This window comes from Equus przewalskii, chromosome 1 (genome assembly GCF_037783145.1).
Source record: "Equus przewalskii isolate Varuska chromosome 1, EquPr2, whole genome shotgun sequence".
Taxonomy (NCBI): domain Eukaryota; kingdom Metazoa; phylum Chordata; class Mammalia; order Perissodactyla; family Equidae; genus Equus; species Equus przewalskii.
Genome location: NC_091831.1, coordinates 5946529 through 5969116, shown reverse-complemented (window position 1 = coordinate 5969116; position 22588 = coordinate 5946529). Strand labels below are relative to the sequence as shown.

Genomic DNA, 22588 nt, shown 5'->3' with positions numbered 1-22588 from the left:
GAGATATTTAGGAAGTACTTGGATTATACATTTGGCCCTACTGAATGCATATTTCACGAGATGTCATCACTAAGCAAGTTATCACTAAGCGTCGTAAACACTCATCATTGGGCTGTCAGCTAGCAGTGAGTTAGAGATTCTTTGATTTCTTATTCATGCCAGCAGGACTCAGTGATGATGAAGAATGACAACAATAAGAAGGAATTTCTGTGGTAGAATAGCTAAGAGACAGGATGAGACATACCCCTAATTATCTTAACAAAGAGTATAGGGACCAGATCATGACTTTTCTCTCCATGAGTTCACGTCGAGATCTCCTGTTAGTCCATCAGTTCACATTAATCTCCTGCCTGATTCTCCTGGAGAGTGTTGCTCCTGAGCACAGGTCTGGCATGACAGTTGTCAGCTCTCAGCGGTTCTTTTGTTATGCAGATAGCTTTTGATATTGCTTTTTTTTTTGTTTGCGGTAACATATTCATGCTCTCCCCCATATCCAGTTCCAGCCCAGCTAGTCATACAGAGTGGACCCTCAGTAAATAACTGGGTAGATGAACGGATGGTTGGATGGATGGGGAGATAGATGGATGGAAATGTGGGTAGATGGATAGATGGATGGAAGTATGGGTGGGTGGGTGGATGGATGTGTGTGTGGGTGGGCGAATGGATAGATGGATGAGGGAATTCCTACACAGCCTCTAGTTTTATATTTTAGAACTTTAGCAAGTCATTAGATTATCTTTCCCACGATATCCTTATAAAAAATTGAAAAATTAGGGGCTGGCCCCATGGCCGAGTGGTTAAGTTCACGTGCTCCACTGCAGGAGGCCCAGGGTTTCTTTGGTTTGAATCCTGGGCATGGACATGGCACTGCTACTCGAGTCAGGCTGAGGCAGCGTCCCGCATGCCACAACTAGAAGGATCCACAATGAAGAATATACAACTATGTACTGGGGGGCTTTGGGGAGAAAAAGGAAAAAAATAAAATCTTTAAAAAAAATTTTGAAAAATTATCCACTGGATAAACAAAAACAGTTATAAGAATTAGAATTTAATTAAGTGACGCTACAGAAAGACTACTCATTCAAGGAATCCTGTCCCTGAACTCAGGCCAGCCCCCTAAATGCTAAAAACCTGAATGAAAAAAACCAGATGAGACTGTGTTAAAATGGGCAGTAAGCAATATCTATTGGGTGATGAGAGGCATTGAGGAGAACACTGTGTTAGGGAGTGAAACTCTGGCAAGAATCTTCTAGCCTTTGGCCCATCCGGAAATCTCCAGTAGGTTCTGTGACACGAATAAGCACAGGCTGCTTCAGAGACATTGCAGTGTGGAGATTTCCCTCTGCCTGAAAACAAAGGGGTCTATTACAAAGAAAACACAAGGAGGCTCAGCTCAGTCTGGATGCCTCGTCAATAGTCATCAATAGTCCCCATTTGGCTTCAAAACATATAAACCTTTCCCAAGTAATGTAATTTATGAAGATAGAGATTTCGGTTCATGCAGCTGACACCAGCTGTCTCACTATGAATTCTAATGGCCTTAATTTGTTAGAAACCCAAATTTCAGTAACAAGGCGTTTTTGCAAATATGAAGATATTTCTTTTATACCAGAGAAATGAAAATGAGGTTGACAAACTGCCTGCTCACCCTTACTCTCTCTCACATAGTACATAAACTTTTATATGTGTGCGTGTGAATGTAAGAAATATATATGTGTGTGTGAACTATCATTTGTTTAATCCCTGAATTTATTTAGTACAGATGGATTTGTCACAAACCACATGAGGGTGTGTTTCACAACCCAAATCGGTAGTCCCAATTGCATTAGTCAAACTTTAAGGTGAAAATATGTGCAAACTACTTAAAGGTTTCTCAGTCTTACTTGACAGTCCTAGAGCTGCAGAGCCATTCTGGCCCCATGCTCTGAGCCCTGTTCCGTGGAGCCCTGGGGTCCAGCAGGAGGTGTCCAGGGCCCCTCTGGCTTAGGGAAGGTGGGGAGGGGTGTGTGCTGTGTGAGCCTCTTCGGGAGCCTTGCCGCATTCCGCAGACCCCTGCTCCTCATTTAGCAGGCTAGTCCCTTTGGGCCTTTGCCCTATACCACAGTGGTCCCTGTCCAGCTCTTCTCATTTTCCGTGCCCCACAAAATGTGGTACCACAGTTAGTCTCATTGCTCCAGATGTGGCCTGACCAACACTGAGTTCAGTGGGGCACCCCCAGCCCGACTTGGGTTCAGGCAGCCTGGAAGTCCCTTGCTTTCTTTGCAGCACCCTCACTGTGCTGTCTTAAAACAGGTCAAGCTCCACTGCCTGGGTCCACCTGATAAGCAAGCTCATTCTAATTATGTCCTCCGAGGAGTCTCCTCAGACCTCCCAGTGTGCAGTCTTGCTTTCCACTCTTAAATGACCATGAAATCTTTTTTTGCAGTGTTATTATATATCATTATCCTCTATTTGTAATAGCACTTTCTCTGGGTCAGGCACCTTCAGACTCATCTTTGCCCTAGTGCTTCTCCCATAGTAGCCCTATGCCTAACGCCCTTGGTTTGTTGGGCCTAAGTTCAGGAGTTTACATGTCAAATGAGCTTGGCTTCACTTTGGTGCGTCTCCCCAGCTTACTGAGACCTCTGTCATCTTTCATAAGTCCACCGACACTTCCACCAACACTGGCTGAGCCCTGCCTCTGTGCCAGGCAGTGTGCCTAAAGCTAATGGTACAAAGGCACTTCCCAGTCTGTGAGGAGCTTGATAGCTGATCAAGTCCCTTTCTTTATGACTTGTAAGTGTGATCCACGTGCCTTCTTGCTGTTGATTGAAATGCTGAGCAGCACAGGACCCAGGCCAGCACCCTGGGACTCCCCACTCGAGACAGCCACAAATCACCTGGTTTGTAATTCATCTCAGATGTTGCAAGGCCTTATCAGCAAGCTGACAGCTCTGTGCTTTCCAGATCCTTGGTGGGTTTCTCTTCTGTATGAATGTAGACCCAACTTTGCCTCCCTCTTGTCTTGCCTTCCTCTTGGGGCCTCTGCGCAGAGATTCTGCCCTCATTTCCAGGCCCCGACAGCCTGATGACAGCAGCCCCAAGTGTCCCTGGAATCATGGCCGCGTGTGTGCACCGAATGTGGAGCTCACTGTGCATTCTGACCTGAGGGTAGGCAAGTGGTGTACCGGACATGCCTTCGCCTGGCACTACTCATGCATTGCTTTTGCCACAGTGGTCCGAGGATGTGTGCGCAGCCCACCTCACCCAGCGGGATGGGTACCAGGCAACAACGCAGGGACAGCTGAAGGAGCAACTCTACCAAGAAATCATCCACTACTTTGACAAAGGCAAGGTAAAAAAATGCAATTTTTCTTGTTTTTCTTATATGTACCTTCCTGCAGTGTTGTAAATACATTTTTTAACACTTGATGTTTGTGAAACCAGAAATTTGTTACAAATCATGTTTTGGAAGGTTATATGCATGGTCCTCCAGCTGGTATTTCTAAGTAGAACTCTTTAAAAAAAATCGATCGTCCTTTTATAGATGCTCTCCTAAAAGTCAGGACTAAAAAACACCAGGATTTTTATAGTCCTTGCCAGAGAGAACCAAGTCTGGGACACTGGTTTTGGGGGAGAGTTTCTGGACACTTAGAGCTAATGTATTGCTTTGACAGTTTGTGTTTTTCTATTGTCACCGAAAAATTAATCCTATCATAGTACCAATATTAGCCTGCCCTGGTGGTCTAGTGGGTAAGGTTCGGCACTCTCTCTACCATGGTCTGAGTTCATTTCTCAATCAGGGAACCATACCACCCATCTGTCAGTTGTCACACTGTGGTGGCTGCATGTTGTTGTGATTCTGAAAGCTCTGCCACCGGGATTTCACATACCAGCGGGTCACGCATGGTGGACAGGTTTCAGTGGAGCTTCCAGACTAAGGCAGACTAGGAAGAAGGACCTGGCCACCCACTTCCGAAAAAATTGGCCATAAAAACCCTGTGAATAGCAGTGGAGCATTGTCTGATAAAGTGTTGGAACGTGAGAGGATGGTGCAAAAAGACCGGGCAGGGTTCCGCTCTGCTGTCCACAGGATCGCTAGGTGTTGGAATCCATTCTATGACACTAATAGCAACAGGGACCAAGATTGCTCCATTTTGGCAGCTCCTAGATTAATTGGCTCAAACAGAATTGTTTATTCCATTGACTTCTACTAAAAGGAAACATGCCATCGTTTTAATCAGCCAGGAATAGATCTCAACATTGTTGTTCACATGGTTCAGATAAGCAGTAACTATTAAAAAAAGGAGCTGCTTCAGCTTTGGAATTTTTCAAAATCTGCCGCCAAAGTGACTTCAGGGCTCCTTCTGAGGCTTTATCAAGATTATTAACTCATCTCGTTACCTGCTCTTTTTCACTCTGAGAAAAGTGACCAGAGAATTCTATGAAGATAACCTGTATTCCCTTCCTTGGGCTGTGGTGACAAACCTCTACACACTGGGTGGCTTTAAACAACAGAATTTATTTTCTCACAGTTCTGGAAGCTGAAAGCCTGCAATCAACATGGCAGCAGGGCCATGCTCTCTGTGAGAGAGTGATTGAATGGGGAGAATTGTTTCCATGCCTTTCTCTTAGTTTCTGGTGTTGCTGGCAGTCCTTGGTTTTCTATGGCTTGCTGACACATCACTCCAGTCCCTACCTCCTTCATTACATGGCATCTCCGTGTGTGTGTCTTGGTGTCCAAATTTCCCTCTTCTAAGAACACCAGTCATTGGATTTAGGGCCCCCCCATCCAGTATTATCTCATCTTGACTTGATGACATCCAAAGACCCTATTTCCAAGTAAGGTCACATTCACAGATACCTGGGGCTAGGACTTCAATATGTCTTTTGTGGGGGGAATACAGTGCTACCCAAAACAGCACGTATATCAGGAAAGGATGATGGCTACCCCTTTGTGTGGCTGTCGACATAAACCACACCTTATTGACAAGATAATGTGTGTTTTATTCATTCCCTTCTGTCCTTATCATAGGACAAAAATAAAAATATTCAGAATAGCATGTGGATTGGCTGGCGGCCACTTGGAAATAAGGATCAGAAATGTTCTGTGGACTACACCCAGTCCTGTAGCGGAACAGAATATATTTCTTCATAGAAATGAGATGCTTTCACCACTAAGGCTAATTACTAAAATTATATTAGCTTAGCCACGAGAATCCTATTTCTCAGCGAACTGCTAAAGAAATGGAGCTGATTCAGCCATTCCTTCCCGTGATGGCTTTCTGGTTTGTTGTGTTCTAGCAAAGGGTGATCCGGTGCTATGGAGTGCAGAAGAGCAGGAGGTAGGGACCTTGGGAGGCCCAGGAAGCCCAAGGGCTGGGGGTCATCAGGGCTGAGGAACGTTTCCCTTTTCTGGTGCCCCTTCTGGGCTTGCCTTGTGGCAACACAGCCTCTGACAGCATCAACCCCTGAGCCCTCTTCAACCACATTCCACCCCGTGTTCCCTCCCTTGCTCTCTGTGTTTCGGCCACACCATCCCTTTGGAGTCCTCAAATGCACCAGCCCTCTGTGCCTCTGCCCAACAGGTTTCTGCTGCTCCTGCCCTCAGCTCGTTTCTTCCCATCTCAGCATAAATGTCACTTCTTCTCCAACCTCCACAGTGTCCTCTTTTTTTCCTTTATAGCACTTACCACAATTTGCAATGACAGATTTACATGTATATTTCTTTAGCAAGTCTCCCAGTAGGTTGTAAGTTCGATGACGATAGAAATCACACATAGTTATTCCCCACAACATATCTAAATCTCAGAACAGTGCCTGGTATATAACACAGTGGGCATTTATTTAAGGAACGAAGAAATCAGTGAAGGAATGAACGAAAGAATAAACACTACGTATTTAAGAGTGATTCCTAACAAATGAGAAATACTCATTTAGATTGGATTTAGGGCACCCCCGTCCAGTATTATCTTATCTTGACTTGATGACATCCAAAGACCCTATTTCCAAGTAAGGTCACAGTCACAGATACCTGGGGCTAGGACTTCAATATGTCTTTTGGGGGGGGGATACAGTGCTACCCAAAACAGCACCTATATCAGGAAAGGATGATGGCTACCCCTTTGTGTGGCTGTCGACATAAACCAAACCTTATTGACAAGATAATGTGTATTTTATTCATTCCCTTCTTTCAATAAATAACAAATCAAAGAACAAAGTCCTTTTTCTTTTTTTGGCAAAGGCAGCCTCGTATGGAGGGAAAAAAGAATGTGTTCAATTTAAACAGTGGTTCTCAACTGGGAGCCACTGGATACTTTTAGGTTGTCATGGCTGGGGGAGTGGATGCTACTGGTATCTAGTAGGTTGAGGCCAGGGATGCTGCTAAATACCCTACAACGCATAGACAGTCCCCTACCACAAAGAATTATCCAGTCCAAAATGTCAGTAGTGCTGAGGTTGAAAAAATAATTCAAGTGACAAAGTACTACAGGTAAAAGGAGAAATGGGCTAAAGGAATGTCCCTGTGTTTTGGAGGAGACAGAAAGTTGGTTTTGGTAAAGGGATCAGTTAGCTAACCTGGAATCAGAAAGAGTGTGCTTGTTAACCAAAGTTCAGAAGGGTTGCCTTCACAGTAGCTGTTAGGGTTCTCTTGGCAGAACAGATTGAAAAGCCATTTCTGAGTATCTGTAACTTTTCCACAAGAATGTTAAAGAGAAACAAAGTCTGCTCGTCTGTCGAAAGCTAAAGTAAGAATGAGCACAGGTGAGGGAGAAAACTTCATCAAATGAAATTTGAAGTGCCTGGGTGATTAGCTGTGAGGAGGAAAAAAGCCATTTTAACATCAACAAGCGTTACGTTTCCTGGGAAAAAAATAAGAGGAGGAAGTAATTATTCATCTTCTGTATCAGTTAGAATGGGCTGGAACATGCTGGAGTTTCAACCCTTGAAGTCTCAGCGGCCTTACCCAACCCAAGTTTATTTTTCCCTCATGCTAATTCCCATCCTCCCTTCCCAGAACCCAGGTGAGGAGAGGCTCCACCACAAAGGAGTGCAGCCTCAGGAGGGACCATGAGTTGCCAGCCCAGCCCTTACATGCCCAGAACTGTAGACACACGCATTTCTGCTTGTGTCATTAGCTAAAGCAAATCGCATGGCCACAGTGAACTGGGGCAGATGGGGAAGCGCCAGCTTCCGCTCGTACATCTCCCAGGGCATTTAATTAGGCAAGTGAGTTGGGGTTCTAATCAAGGGCTCTCAAGGCACATGGAAATTACCTAAATGTGTGACGGTTATGAAAAAGATACTGTTCACACTAATCGCCCAAATAATGTGGCTTCCCACAACTGGACATGTGAGAATAGAGTTCTCTCTCAGAACTTGTGTTGGGCCTTGACCCCAGTTGCTCCATAGTTGAATTTCTTTCTTTCTTTAGGGAGGGGTTGGGAATGGTGTAGACAGGCAGGGCAGTGCAGGAGAAGCCATGAGAGAATGGACTCCTGTTTCCTATGGCTGGGATGCTGGAAATCTCACCAAGCAGGGAATGGAGAAGACGGGGGGGGGGGGTCACAGTAGAAGATCAAAGTTTGGCACTTTGTGCCAGATTTAGAATCACTTTCATTTAGGCGGTAAGAGCGAAACGTGGGTGTCCCTACCATGTGTGGGTGTATGTAGTAATTTGAGAAACATTTGTGCCTTTTCTGAAAGTGATGGAACCAGAGAAGTGCCCAAGGCCATTGCTGCAGATTGTGAAAGTTGATTCTGGGAGGACCTAGATGCACAACTTTCCATACTCCATTCCCAGATGGCAATTATGTTGGGGGAAAAATATCTCTAAATGGCTCATGGGTGATGGGTGGCAAGAGTAATAGCCAATGGAAACTTGAAGGAAGGGCTTGGTTAATGTGGGACCCCTCTGAGCAAGTGGGCACCAGGGAAGCCGGCTGTCACAGTGGGTGGGGCTCTAACCTGAGGTGGCCTATGCTGGAGACCTGAGCGACGTGCGGCCATTGGTACTTGAGATGCGGCCAGTCCAAACTGAGATGTGCCATCACTGTACAATACACATTGGATTTCTAAGACTTAGTCTGAAGAAAGGAGTGTTGTTATGGGCTGAATTGTGTCTGCCAGAATCAGAAGTCATAACCCTCGGTACCTCGGAATGTGACTGTATTTGGACATAAGGCCTTTAAAGAGAAAATGAAGTTAAAATGAGGTCATTGGGGTTAGCCCTGATCCAATATGACTGGTGTCCTTACAAGAAGAGGAGATTAGGACACAGAGGAAGGACCATGTGAGGACACAGGGAGAGGGCTCCATCTACAAGTCAAGGAGAGAGGCCTCAGAAGAAACCATCCTGCCGACAGCTTGACCTTGGACTTCCAGCCTCCAGAACTCTGAGAAATAAATGTGTTTTAGGCATCCAGTCTGTGGTACTTTGTTATGGCAGCCTGAGCTGACTAATACAAATGTCAAATATCTCATTTTTTGTTGTTGTTGATTACATGTTGAAATGATAATATTTCAGATGTATTAAATATTATTAAAATTCTATTTTTTTTTAATGTGGCTACTAGAATTTAAAATTACATGTGTGGGTTGCATTATGTTTCTGTTGTCAGAGCTGCTCTGAGCCAAAGACTTTTTTCTCATTGAGCACCAAGAACGTTATGTACCAGCACATCCACATGGATACGTGCTGGTGGTCAGCGGAAGCTTTGCTGCGTCCTTGGCGCCCTCACAGGCAGCCAGCTTTGCTTACGTGCCTGTTGGTATATATTCCTTATACTAAGTGAATGTTTGAAAAACTGAAATACGTTTAAGAGAATTAGAAAATGGGGACCAAAGCCAGGAAATAATAGGATTTGCATCAGAATGACGAGAAACCATAATCACAAGCACCAAAATTAGATTTTTGTTCCTGTGACCCAGTGTCATTTCTGTAATTTTGAAATAACTGTCAAGAGTATGGTAATGATTAGCATTAGGGAATTTGGAGGGATGGGCAAGTTAGCGGCTCCTTTATGGCCAGAGATTCTCTGAAGGAAGTACGTGCAGACAAGGCAAATGGTAGGGAGGGAAGGAAAGAGGTAGAAACAGAAGGAGTTATGAAGATAATTCGTAAGGGATCAAGAAAAAGCAACATAGCTTCATTGGAGCAAGATGGTATTTTCTGATACTTACCTATTTTATTATTAAAGTTTAGAATGATGCCTCTCAGTTATGTTTTCTTTTGTGCTTTGACCAAAGTCTATTATAATCCTATTGTTAGTTTCCCAAGCCCTTAAGGATGAGTCACATTTTCTCCTTGTGATTTGAATAGCCAAGTCGGGAATGAGAGTCACTGACAGGCTAGCTCTGGGATCTGCACCGTCCTGGCCGGCTTCTCCCTGAGGCTCTGCTGGACGGCTTGGGTCTCTGGGCAGAAGGCTACCAGTAGAGCTGGCTCATCTGCTGTCTCTTCTCGTGAGCTCTCATTCTCCCAGGCCTCCCAGTCTGAGATGCATCACCCACTCCCCTTCCCAGGGACCCCCACATCCTTCCCTGCCATTCTGCTCCCTGGGCCACCACTCTGGGTTCTAGCAAAGTGCCTGTGGTATCAGCTCATACTTCAGGGGTCATCTACCTCCTCTGTAGGCAGATCCAGCCTTTGCACCTGGCAGGGGAGACCCCTCGCAGCTGGGCTCTCCCCTGTATATCTGTCCTGTCCTCACCCATGACTTCTCACCTTTTTCCAAACATACTCTTTGATTCCTAACCACTTGACTTGCATGGTCTTCCCTGGGTGTGGAACGGACCTTCTTGCCTGCTGTCTCCGTATGCTGGACTTGTTCTCACCTTCTGGGCCTATTTCCATGCTCTCTCCACCTTGGAGCCTTTCCTGCCCCCACCATCCAAAGAGAGGGCCTCTCTCCAGACATCTCTGCCTGGCCTTGGAACTATTTATATATATATACCCTATATCCCAACTTTGAGTGTCTCACACTTTAGTGGCCCCCTAAGCCCCCTGGGATCTTGGTAAAATGCAGATTTTGATTCAGTCGATCTTGAGTGGGGCCTAAGTTTCTTCATTTCTAAGCAGCTCCCAGTAATGGCCATGCAGCTGGTCCAGGGACCACTCCTGGGTCACTAGGCCCTGCTTTGACTTAAGCTGCTTGAGGGCAGAGCAAGCTGTGTTTGACACTTCTGTTTGTCCCTCTGAGGGAGCCCTGTGCTGCACACAGACTGGACGCTCAGTCTTGTTTTTAAAAATAGACTTTATTTTTTAGAGCAGTTTTAGGTTCATGGCAAAATTGACCTGAAAGTGGAGAGTTCCCATATACCCCTGCCCCCACACGTGCACAGCCTCCTCCACTATCAACGGTGTCATTTTTTTTAATTGAATTGAGCAGATTCTGGCTAGTGTTTGAGCAAACAGTTGAAAAGTCCACCATCATTCAGACATTCTACAAAGTGTCTTCCTTTGGGTGTATTTGTTTCATTTGTGTGGTCTTGCCTCTTGACCCAGACTTTGAGCCCCGAGGGGTCTCAAGGTGTGCCCCTCGTCCGCCCTCCCCCCAGCACCTCACCTGGGGCACGTCCCTGACGTCACATCTGACTGTGCAGCTCTTAGGATCATGTGTTATCCGCAGGCTCCGGTCCCGAGTCTGGTGCTGACTTTGCTCAAGTGCTGCCTTCACTGCAGAGGTTGTAGGTCGGACAAAGACAAATTCTTGCAAGAACAAGGCCAGCCTTTCCTGCCTGGATTCTTGTGTGTCTGTAGACATTCTTTGCTCCGATGATCGCAGCAGTGCACAAGTGAACAAGCCGGGACAGGCACACGGGGGCCTCCAGCATCGGTGACAATCTCTGACTTCACTCCTGACGCTGGATTCACCCTAGCCCCACACTCTGCACAGGCTTCTGCAGCACATGAGGATTTAAATCTGAAGAATTTCTTTGATTTGATTTTACACTTCTTTCGTTTCAGGGGGGAAAAATGGCAATTCTGGTTTAAATCCATATATTTGTGTAAGGGAACTTCATACCACAGTTGAACTTGAAGACCAACCATTGCAGGAGACTGTGAAATTATAAAATGGAAACTGAATGGTACATCAACCTGGCAAAAGTATGACTCAGTGATAGCTCCATCGATACAGGCTGTCACCTTATATAATTAAGGAAATCTTCATTATATACGGAATATGTGGAACCTTCACAGCTAATTTTCACTGTTTTAAATGTGTATAGCTCCCTAGGGGGAATAGGGACTTAGAGAATCCAAGGCAGGTGTGTCTCATGAAAACCTCGTGCAGGCGGTTAAGGAGCTGGTGCCCAGGCCCGCAGATGGCATCTCCGTGTGCTGCGGGGAGAGCCGAGGGCACCAGCAAGAGCCTGGGGTCAGATTATGTTCAAAGTCTGTCTGCCTTTGTCCTCTGAAAGCCGCAACGCGGAATGGGTTTTCTGCTTCTTTATATTGGACACTCCAGCTTTTGAATTATGTTCTGTTATCTTTCCGTATTTCTTCCACACAAAATCATTCTCCTATTTTTGCTTTTCCACCGTTTCAAAAGTTTTGAATGTCTTTTAGCCTAGCTCTTGGTCTTTTCATCTTTTTCTTTCTCTCCATAAAATGTCATTTCCATCTGTTTCCCTTTGCATTCTCTTACAGTTCTTCCTTCCTGGGCTAATAATTACTCCTAGCGCCTTTTCCATTCTGTTTTTACCACCCATTTGCACATCCCCCCGAAAGCCTTCTGTCGGGTTTTATCCTGGCAGACGAACATTCTGTCCTGAAGATGCTCTGAATTGTCTGTCTTATTGTATTTGGTTGAGGCCTAGTAATTTTCAATAAAGCCCTTAATCCTAGTACTTCACTGAAAATTACCAGGCTTCTCTGTGGAGGATGAGTCAAAAATAGAAGGCCTGCTATCAGGAACATGTAGTCAGGGCGAGGGAGGCAGTATTAACCAATGTTAAACCCCTTCTGAAACCAAGAAACAGCCTGGCGGCATCGACAAAGTGGTCCATAGTCGATAGCGCACGTGACGTGTGAAGCTGTGTGCCTATTTTCAACTGGGATTCTGGTTCCTTTTCCCTTAAAATAACCTTGCCTCGACAGAGTTCACACTTTGCCTTGTGCCCAAGTCGAAAATGAGGCATCTTGCGTCATCTTGTGAACTAAAAATAGGGGTTTGGGCGCAAGATTCTGTTTTTGGTGGAAATAGTTGGATTTCTTTTCTGAGTATTTGGAGTGAAATTTTCTCCTCCTTTGAGTTTCCCTTTAAAATACAGTTGTTATTAAGAGGAATTGCAGGTACCAGGATAACGACTCCCTCTTATTGGTTTATTCTCAGCATTCCCCAAATTTTTGAAAATCCTGATAGTTGTCAGAATTTTTTCAATTAGCCAGAATTTACCCCACATTTTCAACGAGATCATATGTTAATTATTAAAAAAATACTCATTTATTATCAAAGCATGAGGAAATCAATTTTAGAATCGTTAACCACATTGCTCCCCCACTCTCTGCAGGATCCCTAACAAGTTTTTCTACTAACAAGCCTACTATGTGCCCGGTGCCATCCTGCACCCAAGAGTTACAGGGGTGGAGAAGACAGGCCTGCCTCGAGGCCCGCAAGTCGAGCATTAGGGCTTCTGGATAAGCAGATAAATATAATCCTCCTCCACTCAGTCACACTGGCGGGTACTGGATCTCCCTATCTAACAGGGACAAAAGTGATTACTTCTTCTAGGGAGAAAGGGAGGACTTCACAGAGGAGGTGACATTTAAATTAGTTTTTGAAGAATGGGATGAAGTTTGCCAGCTGTCAGCCAGGAGGGGCAGGAATTCCAGGGTGGGGATAAGGATCCTGAAGCCATCTCACTTTTCTGGGGAAGCTGAGAAGTCTATCTGTTGGAGGCAGGGGTTTCCTGGAAGACAGAGAGGACTAGGGAGCCAGTTTGCCAATGGCCTTGTATGTATCTTGAAAATAGTACTTACTCCGTAAAGTACGAGGCTGTGTGATGCAGATTTGACGTCCACATGCCCCTACCACACCGTTGTGGGCTGGTCTGCATCTGTCCACATATGCTCTGCTTCCTTCCTGTCCTGGGAGGGGCTCCCCATGCTCCTGTCCAAGGTGGCTCTTCCACCTGTGCCTGGATCCCCCCTCGCCCGTTCCAGGACCTCATGCCAGCCCATCTGCCCTCTCCCTGCAGCTTCCATGTTTTCCTCTCTCTTGGCTAATGCACACCTACAACCAGGTCATTGTTTCTCCCATCTTTAAAAAAGTCCTCTCTTGTTCTAACTCCCCTCTCTAGCTACTGCTGATTTCTCTTCTTTCTGGAATGCGCCTTAAAATGCTGTCTGTACTCACTTCTCCTGTCCTCTCCTCCTCTTCTCTCTGGAGCCCACTCCCATTGTAGGTGCCCCATAATTACCTGCGGATGATGGAGTGAGTGACAAAATGTGTGCCTTCTCCTTTGCAGCCTGGATTAGCCTAAAAATATATGCAAAATCTCTTTATTTAAAAAATATTTGACCCTTCCTCACTTTTTCTTCCAGGACATTAAAAGCTGAGCAAATAGTTTTCTGTTTTGACTGTTAAAGAATTGCTGTGGGAGAAAGAATCCATGTTGAGGAACATGATTCAGATGGGTAACGACTCCTGGAGTGCCTGGCTGCACCAGAAAGCGGAGTTCCTCTTCAATTTTGTTTGAGAGCCTTTCCACAAAGGCTTCCTAAGTCCAGCCCGAGTCCCAGATCCTGCTGGTTTCCTACCCCGAGGGGAGTGTGCCCCCTCGGACCACCTTCCTCAGGTGACTGGCTCCGTCTTGTTCACGCTGAGGGAGAGGATGGCGTTTTTACTGCAAGATCAGGCAGCTTTGAGCTGCAGACCACAGCGAGAATGCGCCATTGCTGGGCCAGGAGAGCGGGGCCTGACTCTCTCCTAGAAATGTCTTTGGGAAGATGTTGTTCCTTTGCTCAGTTTAGTTGAAGCCAGTGGAGAACACCAGGCGGACAAGGATGGGGCTTGGCTCAAGAAAACAGCCAGAGGCCTACTGAGAGTGGAGCTGCCTGCAAGGAGTCTCCGTTCTGGTGGAAGAGACTACAGGCAACATCAGGACCAACTGCACCACAGCCCTCAGAGTTGCTGTCCTTCTCAGGACACACTGTTTTTCCAGGGACTCCAGCCCCTCATCCTAGCAGGACTGGAAAGAGGCTCTCACCCACAACAGTCCTGGACTAGAGCACTGACCGGGCAGGGCCGTATGCTAGTTCTGGGCCACCTTGAGCCCCTCTGTCGCAGGGACCTCAACCAGTGGTCTGGATTCTTCCACGCCGTTGAATTTTTATTCATTTAAACATCAGAGGCCTGGGTAGGGCCCTGGAAATTCAGAGAGTAATTAAGTATGACTCTTTTCCCAACAACTGCCTGGAGAAACAGATAAATTTTAAAAGAATGACTGAACTTTCAGCATCCCATAAAGCATCTTCACCAGTGAGTTACTTACAACTAGTAAGCACATTAAACCAGAGCTGCCCACTGCTCTCCTGGTGAGTCATCACCAGCCTGAATTATTCGTAAGGGACAGTTGGCCCCGCTGCCATCTTTTCTTTCATCTGCTGCTGCCCCCTTATCCTGTGTGATCAAAATCGCCGTCCTATCGGACTGGTCAATCATCAGCCTTAGAGTTCTCTGTTGGAAATCAGTAGCTGACATGTTCTCTGCAGCCACTTCTGTCTTGCAACGAAGAAAGGAGTTTCATCAGAAGGAAAAAGTTTTCTATTCATGAAACTCGAAGACGTGAAGTTCCTGAAACCAAGAGGTTCCAAAAGAAAAGATTATCATCATCTCAAGACAGTGTAGCTCAGATCATCTGATGAAAAGAGGCGATGGAGGAACGTGCTCCATGTTGCGAGTAAACTCACGATTTCAAGCATGCTATACAATGGATTAAGGATTTCAGATCAGAAAATGGAGCTGTGTGTTGATAGGATGCTTTTTCATCTGCGGCTGGGTGAGCTCTTAAAGCATGGTGCGCTTCTCAGAAGGAAGCAGAGAAGGGGCATTCAATCGCACCGTTCCGATGATTCGGAATTGTCACTGAGATCACCTAAATCTAGTTTGTATTGAATCTGTTTTCTCTCTTGCGCTGAAATATTTTGCAAGGTATTCACGTTGGAAATATGAGTTACCCACACTCTTCAGAGCCCTATCCAATTAAAAGTAGATGAAAATCTGCTTAATGCAGAATCCTTTAAAACATGCTGGGGGCAGAAGGTGATGTGTGTTTATAGAAAACACATTCATGTAACCTCAGGGTGAGTCGGATAAGATATTTATTCAAGACTTATATTTCTTTTAAAAACAATTACTTTTGATATGTATCTCAAGCATCTCATCTGTCATTTAGGATAAAAAGAGATTAAGCTTTTTCTGAGCCATGAATTAGAAGACTTAACATTCCAGGCAGCTAAGAGTGTGTGCATTAGCTTGCAGAAAACTGAAGAAAAATCCGGTGAAAGAAAACAACAAGTAAAGGTAATGTTTTCTTTGAAATGGAAGTATGCTGAGGGAGGTACTGGTCACTGGAGCTGAAAACAAACATTGAAAGTGCAAGAAGCTCCCCTTTCCTGGAAATGTGAGCTGGGGCTCTGGCAAAGGACCCGAGAAAGCTCTGGAGTAGCAGATGAAGATATTCAAAGATTGCAAGTCAACTTGGAAAGCTCCAGCAGGATGGAGCAGACAGGGGGTGTTCTCGGGAGGAAACACACATGTGGACCGTGGGGAGGGCATCTCAGCCACGTCCTCTCTTCCCTGGGCACTGGTCCTATCTCCGAAATCTTTTTCTGCTCTGGGCTTATTTTGTCTTTCAAAGTATTAAAATGCAGCTCTTATTCTAGAATAGCTTTTTTCTCATCAAACGTAGCAGATGGTTTCTTTAAGTAGTAGCTATGAAAGGAGTATTTTAAGTGTGTTGGGTGATTCAGTATCAGTAAGGCCCTCAATGGAGTTGTTCAGCTAAGAGAAGGCAAAGATGAGCAGGCTGGTGAGGGGCGGCTGGAAGTGCTGGCACACGGTGGTTGTTATGGACTGAATATTTGCGTCCCCCCAAATTCGTATGTTAAAGTTCTAACCACGCCGTGGTATTTGGAGGTGGGGTCTTTGGGAAGTGACTGTGTTTAGATTGGGTCATGAGTAGGATGGGGGCCCCATGATGGGGTTCGTTCCCTTATAAGAAGGGGAACAGAGAGAAATCTCTCTCAAGGCCTTGTGACCCCACAGTGAGAAAGTAGCTGTCCACAAGCCTGGAGGAGAGCCCTCCCCAAGAACTGAATGTGCCTGCACCTTGATCGCAGGCTTCCCAGCCTCCAGAACAGTGAGAAATAAATGTCTGTTGTTTAAGCCCCCATGGCTGTGGTATTCTGTTATAGCAGCTCCAACTAAGACAGTCATCGAGAACAAGAACTTTGGAAAAACATGAAGCTGAGCTAAGTCTCCATGTCCACCCTGCTGTGTGCCCTTGGGCAAGTTACTTGCCTGTCTGACTCCCAAATTCTTTCTGTGCAAAAGAAGGTAATAAAGTACCCACCTGACAAGGTGAGGGACTTAAGCGAGAGAACGTAGGTGGCATGTTGCTGGACATAGAGTAAGCTCACAATCACTCGCTCTAATGACCAGTGCTACCAGCCTGTGGGAGTGCTGGGAGAGGAGCAGCGGGCAATTCGTGGCTAGGGACACAGTATGTGGGATGGTTGATGCTTTTCTGATTCTGAGTCAACAACCTTCCGTTCTGTTCGATAAACATTGTTGAGCAGGCCTGGGGCAGAGGGTCTTGAGGTTTTGATAATGCTTGCTTCCTGCCCTCAAGGGACTTACAGGTTTGAAGTAGGGGGATCCTGGGTCACTGTGGGACACAGAGAAGGAGGGCGGGCAGCCCCTGGGAACACTCCTGGAAGAGATGGTTCCTCCATATTTTCCATATTCTTCTCAAGCAAACTACTTTATTTTATTTTTCCCAAGGAAAATAAGGGAAATTCAGGCCTACTATATGTATCAACAAATTATTCCACATGGAAAAGTTTATTAAAACATTTTAATAAATCAGTTACCTGACTGGGAAAGCCACTTTCAAACTATTACCATACAAAGTTCCCCCTTTCAAAATGATAGCAGGCTTCGCATCCTCACGGTATTTGCACCCATAAAGCGACCTTCTTGCAAGCCTTCATTTAGAGTTGAAATAGATCCTGGTCTTTCTGACAGTCAAAACATAGTGTTTATTTCGTGGGATGATTTGGGAAAGGAGCAAAAGCAGGCCCCTAGTTTCTCCATAAACGTTCCTCGCAGCCTCTCCTTTGCCCAGCCCCTCGGCTCCTTAGATAGATGGGCTTCAGTGGCCGGAACTGGCAGCCAGAGAGACAGGGCGGGAGTGAGCGAGGGTCGGGCCGGCAGACTGCTGTGACTGCAGGCAGAGGGCAGCGTGATGGATGAACCAGTGGTTGACCAGCTGAGTCAGCTGACGCCCAGTCTTGAGCCAAAGGACATGGGCCTCTGGAAAATATTGGTATTTTTCAACATTATTGTCGTAGTGTTTTCAGACGAAGCAAGCATATTTCTCAACTGTTTTATTATGAACGGCTGTGTTACTGTTTTACTTTTTGACTGTGTGATTCAGGTTTGAGTTTCTCTTTCTCTTTTTCCTTTGTTTTTCCTCACAGATGTGGGAGGAGGCCATTGCCCTGGGCAAGGAACTTGCAGAACAGTATGAAAACGAGATGTTTGATTATGAACAACTCAGCGAATTGCTGGTAGGTCTTTTTCTTTCTATCTAAATGAGCACAGGCAATCTAAACTTGTTTTTCTAGAATTTCTCTTTCCCTTTGAATGTTGGGATTCTCCTCAGACCTTCTGTGGCCTTGGCTGTGGTCCTCCATTTTGTTCAGGAGAACGGTCTTGATGTACTTGCTAGTTCATTCTGGGCCACAAGTATTCATTTTTTATTCCCAACTGAACGTTTGTAACCAAACTTTAGGACACCTATGAACAATTTGTACATAAACAACTACTGACCGCATGGGTACAGTGGTGTTGGCAGCCTAAGAGTCTCTGAGAGTCTCAGCTATTTAAAACTGCGACCCGTCTACAAGAGGCAGACGGCTAGTAGCCCAGGCTTTCTCCTGCCGCGGAAGCTCTGTCGGTTTCTAACGACTGCCTTCTCAGCTACATCATTTTTGTGTTCAGCAGACTGACTTGACGTTGTAATGTGTATCATTAATTCAGAGCAGAATTCTGCCCTTTAACATTCTTCTTTAATGTATCCCAGTATCTGATCCATACCATTTTAAAAAATACTAAGGACCAGTCATTTAATCAAAAGAAAAACCATTTCTGTGGCACCTCTTTGGGTATTGAAAACACCCATAAATCACAACTGGCTGCTGAATTTGACTTTTTTGGCCAGATTCCCCTGCTAAATTCTGGAGGATGAGTGAAAATACTGTCAAAGCTATGTGGTGAGATTGACCGCAGGTGCATGTACCAGCACTGCCCCTCCCACCTTCTCACTCTCCCACCGTTTTAGAGTTGCCAAAGCTTGAAGAGCCCACTGGAAGAATCCAGAAGAATGGATGCTCAAATACTCTATTCAAACCTGAAACACATTTTCTTTCTTCCTTTCAGAAAAAACAGGCTCAATTTTATGAAAACATCGTCAAAGTGATAAGACCCAAGCCTGACTATTTTGCTGTTGGCTACTATGGACAAGGATTCCCCACGTTCCTTCGGGTAAATTTTGATTCTGTTAGTCTGATCCAAGATTGCTCCCCAGGCACAGTGCCCCTTCCCCTTCTGAGGACAGACTTGGACTTTGCATCCTTGGGTCTAAGTCTGACTCTTCATATTTTAATAGCTCTGGTCAGCTTAGGGTGCCAGAGAGAGGCTGATAATATTTTCTTTGGTTTCATTTAAACTTTCCATTTGATTTTTCCTAAGCAGAACTCTCCTTCAGAGACTTATGTGTATTTTTTAAATTGTGGTAAAATATACATAAGGTAAAAGTTACCATCTTAACCATGTTTAAATGTACAGTTCAGTGGCATGAAGTACACTCACATTGTTGTGCAACCATCACCTCCATCCATCCGCAGATCTTGATCTTCTTCTCCAACTGGACCTCTGTACCCACTAAACAATCACTCTCCCTACTTCCCTCCCCTGGACCCTGGCAAGCACCATTCTACTTTCTGTCTCTATGAATTTGCCTCTTCTAGGTGCCTTATGTAAGAGGAATTACACAGTATTGGTCTTTTTGTGTCTGGCTCATTTCCTTTAGCATAATGACTTCAAGGTTCATTCATGTTGTAGCATGTGTCAGTACTTCATTCCTTTTTATGGCTGAATAATATTCCAATGTACAGGTAGACCACATTTTGTGTGTCCATTCATCCTTCAGTGTACATTTGGGTTGTTCTGGCTATTGTGAATAATACTGTTATGATAATAGGTGCTTTTAATTATATGAGAAAATGGAAGTGGATTTTCATGGCCACAATGCTGGAAACTCTGAATCACTCTCCATCCCTTGGTCAGGCATGTGCTGTTTGACACATGATTGAAAAAATACTGTGATCATCAGCCCAATGCCCATTTCCTAATACTCATGGGACTGGAGGAGAAATCGTGTATATAAATGCTGCCTGACCTCCCAGTAGAATTGTTTAAAGCTTCTCAAAAGCTCATTCTTAGATGCATTGACCAGCGAGTCATGATTTCCTGTCGTTTCGTATCACATCTTTTTAAGACACATGGTTTTCTTCTGTTCTTGGAGACTGTGCATGATTCCTCTGGTTTTAGGGCAGCAGAAGCTATGTGCCCAGAGCACAGCTTCCTGGGGCAGTTAGATCCAGTTAGGGCATTTCCCCAGTCCCAGAGGTGTGCTCCTCGGGCCCCAGTGTTTCTGATTCCACAGGAGTTCCTGGTAGTTAAGACATCCCTTCATGCTGGCACCGGCAAGAAGGACTTCCTTGGTGAGGACCTGTCATTGTTTGTAAGAATGTCAACAAGTGACCCTCGCGGGGCTGGCCTGCTCCAGAAGGTGACCTGTTGGCTGGTCCCCTCACTCAGGGTCCTGCCAGGTGACAGAGGCATCTGGCCCTGGCCCTGTCACTGCTGGCCGGTCTCTCCCTGACAGCCTTGCCTTCATTGTGCAGCTCTAGCGTGTTCCAGGGGATTGCACTGGGCCGTCTCCCCCGTCAAAAGGACAAAATGCAAAGTACAGATAGAGAGTTGAACGAACTTGATTAATATTGAACTGACTTTCCCGCCACACCTGAATAATTCTGTGGGGCTGTAGCAATATATTTACTACGCTTCACAGATCACCTGTCAGGGGTCAAGCTGACAATGACATTAGCAGTTACAGAAAAGTGGGCAGGATGTTTGGCTACTTAATGCAGTGCTGGGAGAGCAGCCTCTGAGAACCGACTAGCTGTCCCTTTTGCTTTGTTTTTCTTTAAGAATTGAGCTCTTCTTTTTTTATTCATATTAATATTTATGACTCTTACACGAAATAAATATCGTTGACTATATGTGCATTTCCCCCTTGTTTTTGTGTTTGAAGGGACCACTTCAGAATGCAAAGTAATTGACATTTCTAGAAAATGTTATTAGTGTTTTCATCTATAACTCACTAGTGTTTTTCTATTAAAGCCTTTATATACATTTTTATTATTATGTCTTTCTTCTGGTGTAAAGCATGATAAATGCCTGCTAGTTACGCAGTAGCCTGTTATACATTAAATCTTCCTGAATTTCTGAAATGTTTGTCTTAATATAGCCTTAAAAGATGCCCACACGGTGTATTTATATTTCTAATTAAGACTACATATTACTTTAGTTTCTGCTTGACATTATTTTTTAGAGAAAGAGAACATTTTTCTCCCATAATGGGTACTTTAAGACATACCTAAGCACAAAGTGAAAAAAATTCAATTCTTAAACTGTTCCTTCTTTAGTGATTTACAGGAACTCAGACTAAGTTGGGACTAGGGAAGGAGGTAAATTGAATACCATAGGATTTCTCTTTATCTTTTAAAAATTCATTAGACAAATTTTAATTTGACTTTGAACTGAGTCTCTAGGAGATAAATATAAAAATATGCAGTGGATATGTGGAAGACAACAAATACGTGGACAAAGAGAACAGATTAGTGGTACCAGAGGGAAAGGAGGTCGGGGGTGGGCAAAAGGGATAAAGGGGCCCATATATATATGGTGACGGACAAAAATTAGACAACTAGGGGTGAGCACGGTGAAGTCTGTTCAGAAATTGATAAACAATAATGTACACCTGAAATTGCACAATGTTATAAACCTTTATGATCTCAATAAAATTACTGGGGAAAAAAATATGCAGTGGAATGCTCTTCTGTCTGTCTCTCTCTTTCTCTCTGGCGTCTGTCCAGGGTCATGACAGATAACAGAGCTGCAGCTGACTCATGACCAGCCAGTCCAGAGCCTCTTGCCCAGTGTCCCCTGGTTGAAACAATAGATATGCCCACGCACCTGAGTCTCACAAGGAAAAGTGTCAGCTCCCAGCCTCCTATTTCTCAGGTCCCATGGCTTCTGCTCACTGTCTTTTCCTTGCTGCAGTTTTCATTTGCATTCAGATGGCCCTAAGGTGGGGCAGGATAGGTGAGGGCAGGCTTCAGGAACCAGCAGTAGCGTCATACTACCCACTGCCATCTTTTTGTGACCCAGTTGAGTCTCAGAACACACTTCCTGAATCTGTGAAGGTGCAGAGACCTGTTACATCTTGGAATCAGAACTTTCCTTTCATATATATTTACAGAGTGATGACGCCACACTCAGACAGAGATGGTTTCACCAAGACAGCCTGTGTAAGGAGGCATGCTTACCTAGTTAACACCCACCCCAAGGTCACCTAGCCCGGCCATCTATACAACCCCCAGATGGACTCTCCAAGTCAGAATTTATGCAGGTGACAGAAGTGTCATTTGAGATGGAAAAACCCCAGCCCTGAGAAGGAGAGCTCTGTGTGTTTTACCTTGTCATTTGTTGGTGGAGGATTGTCCACACAACAACTCCGAGTGTGCAGTCAAGGAAGTCCTGCCGTCCGCCTTGTCTCTCACCACCAGGGGAGGCCGAGAATCTCGCCCCTCTCTGCTTTGCTCTGGACCTCTTTCCCTCTGCTTCTGAGGGTCTCTTGGCTGTGTCCTACACTGTGTCCTACAGGAGTCAGCTTGGGGTGGACATGCTCAGGTTCTGAGGCCCCACTTTCATCTCATGTTCTCTTAAATTCCTTTTGGCAGGATAAAAACTATTTAATTAAGGCCTACCTGGAAAAAAAAAAAAAATGAAAACCATTATCCACTTGCCCTGGGGTCTTTATGCTGCCTGAACATTTCATGCCCACTAGAGTATGGGCTCCCATTGCTCACTTGGTTTTCCATAGTTTTTTTTCAGTTGGTTGTTACTGTTCAGACTAAAATATATTATGAGACTTCAGTAATGTTGTGTTCCGAGCTTCTTAAACAGCATTAACTTTCGTGGCTTATGTTCCCGTGTTCCCGATTAAGACGACCAGTGCAATTACAAGT

At 45.1% G+C, this 22588-nt stretch overlaps 1 protein-coding gene across 2 annotated transcripts in view; it reads left to right on the top strand.

Moving 5' to 3' along the window:
* The window catches only part of DOCK1 (dedicator of cytokinesis 1), a 503206-nt gene that overhangs the window by 442289 nt on the left and 38329 nt on the right, over positions 1–22588 (top strand). For both annotated transcript variants that reach the window (XM_070566542.1, XM_070566478.1), the window contains exons 38-40: positions 3215–3334; positions 17690–17779; positions 18651–18755. In XM_070566542.1, the coding sequence (XP_070422643.1) occupies positions 3215–3334; positions 17690–17779; positions 18651–18755 (315 nt within the window). The remainder of the gene's footprint in view (positions 1–3214; positions 3335–17689; positions 17780–18650; positions 18756–22588) is intronic.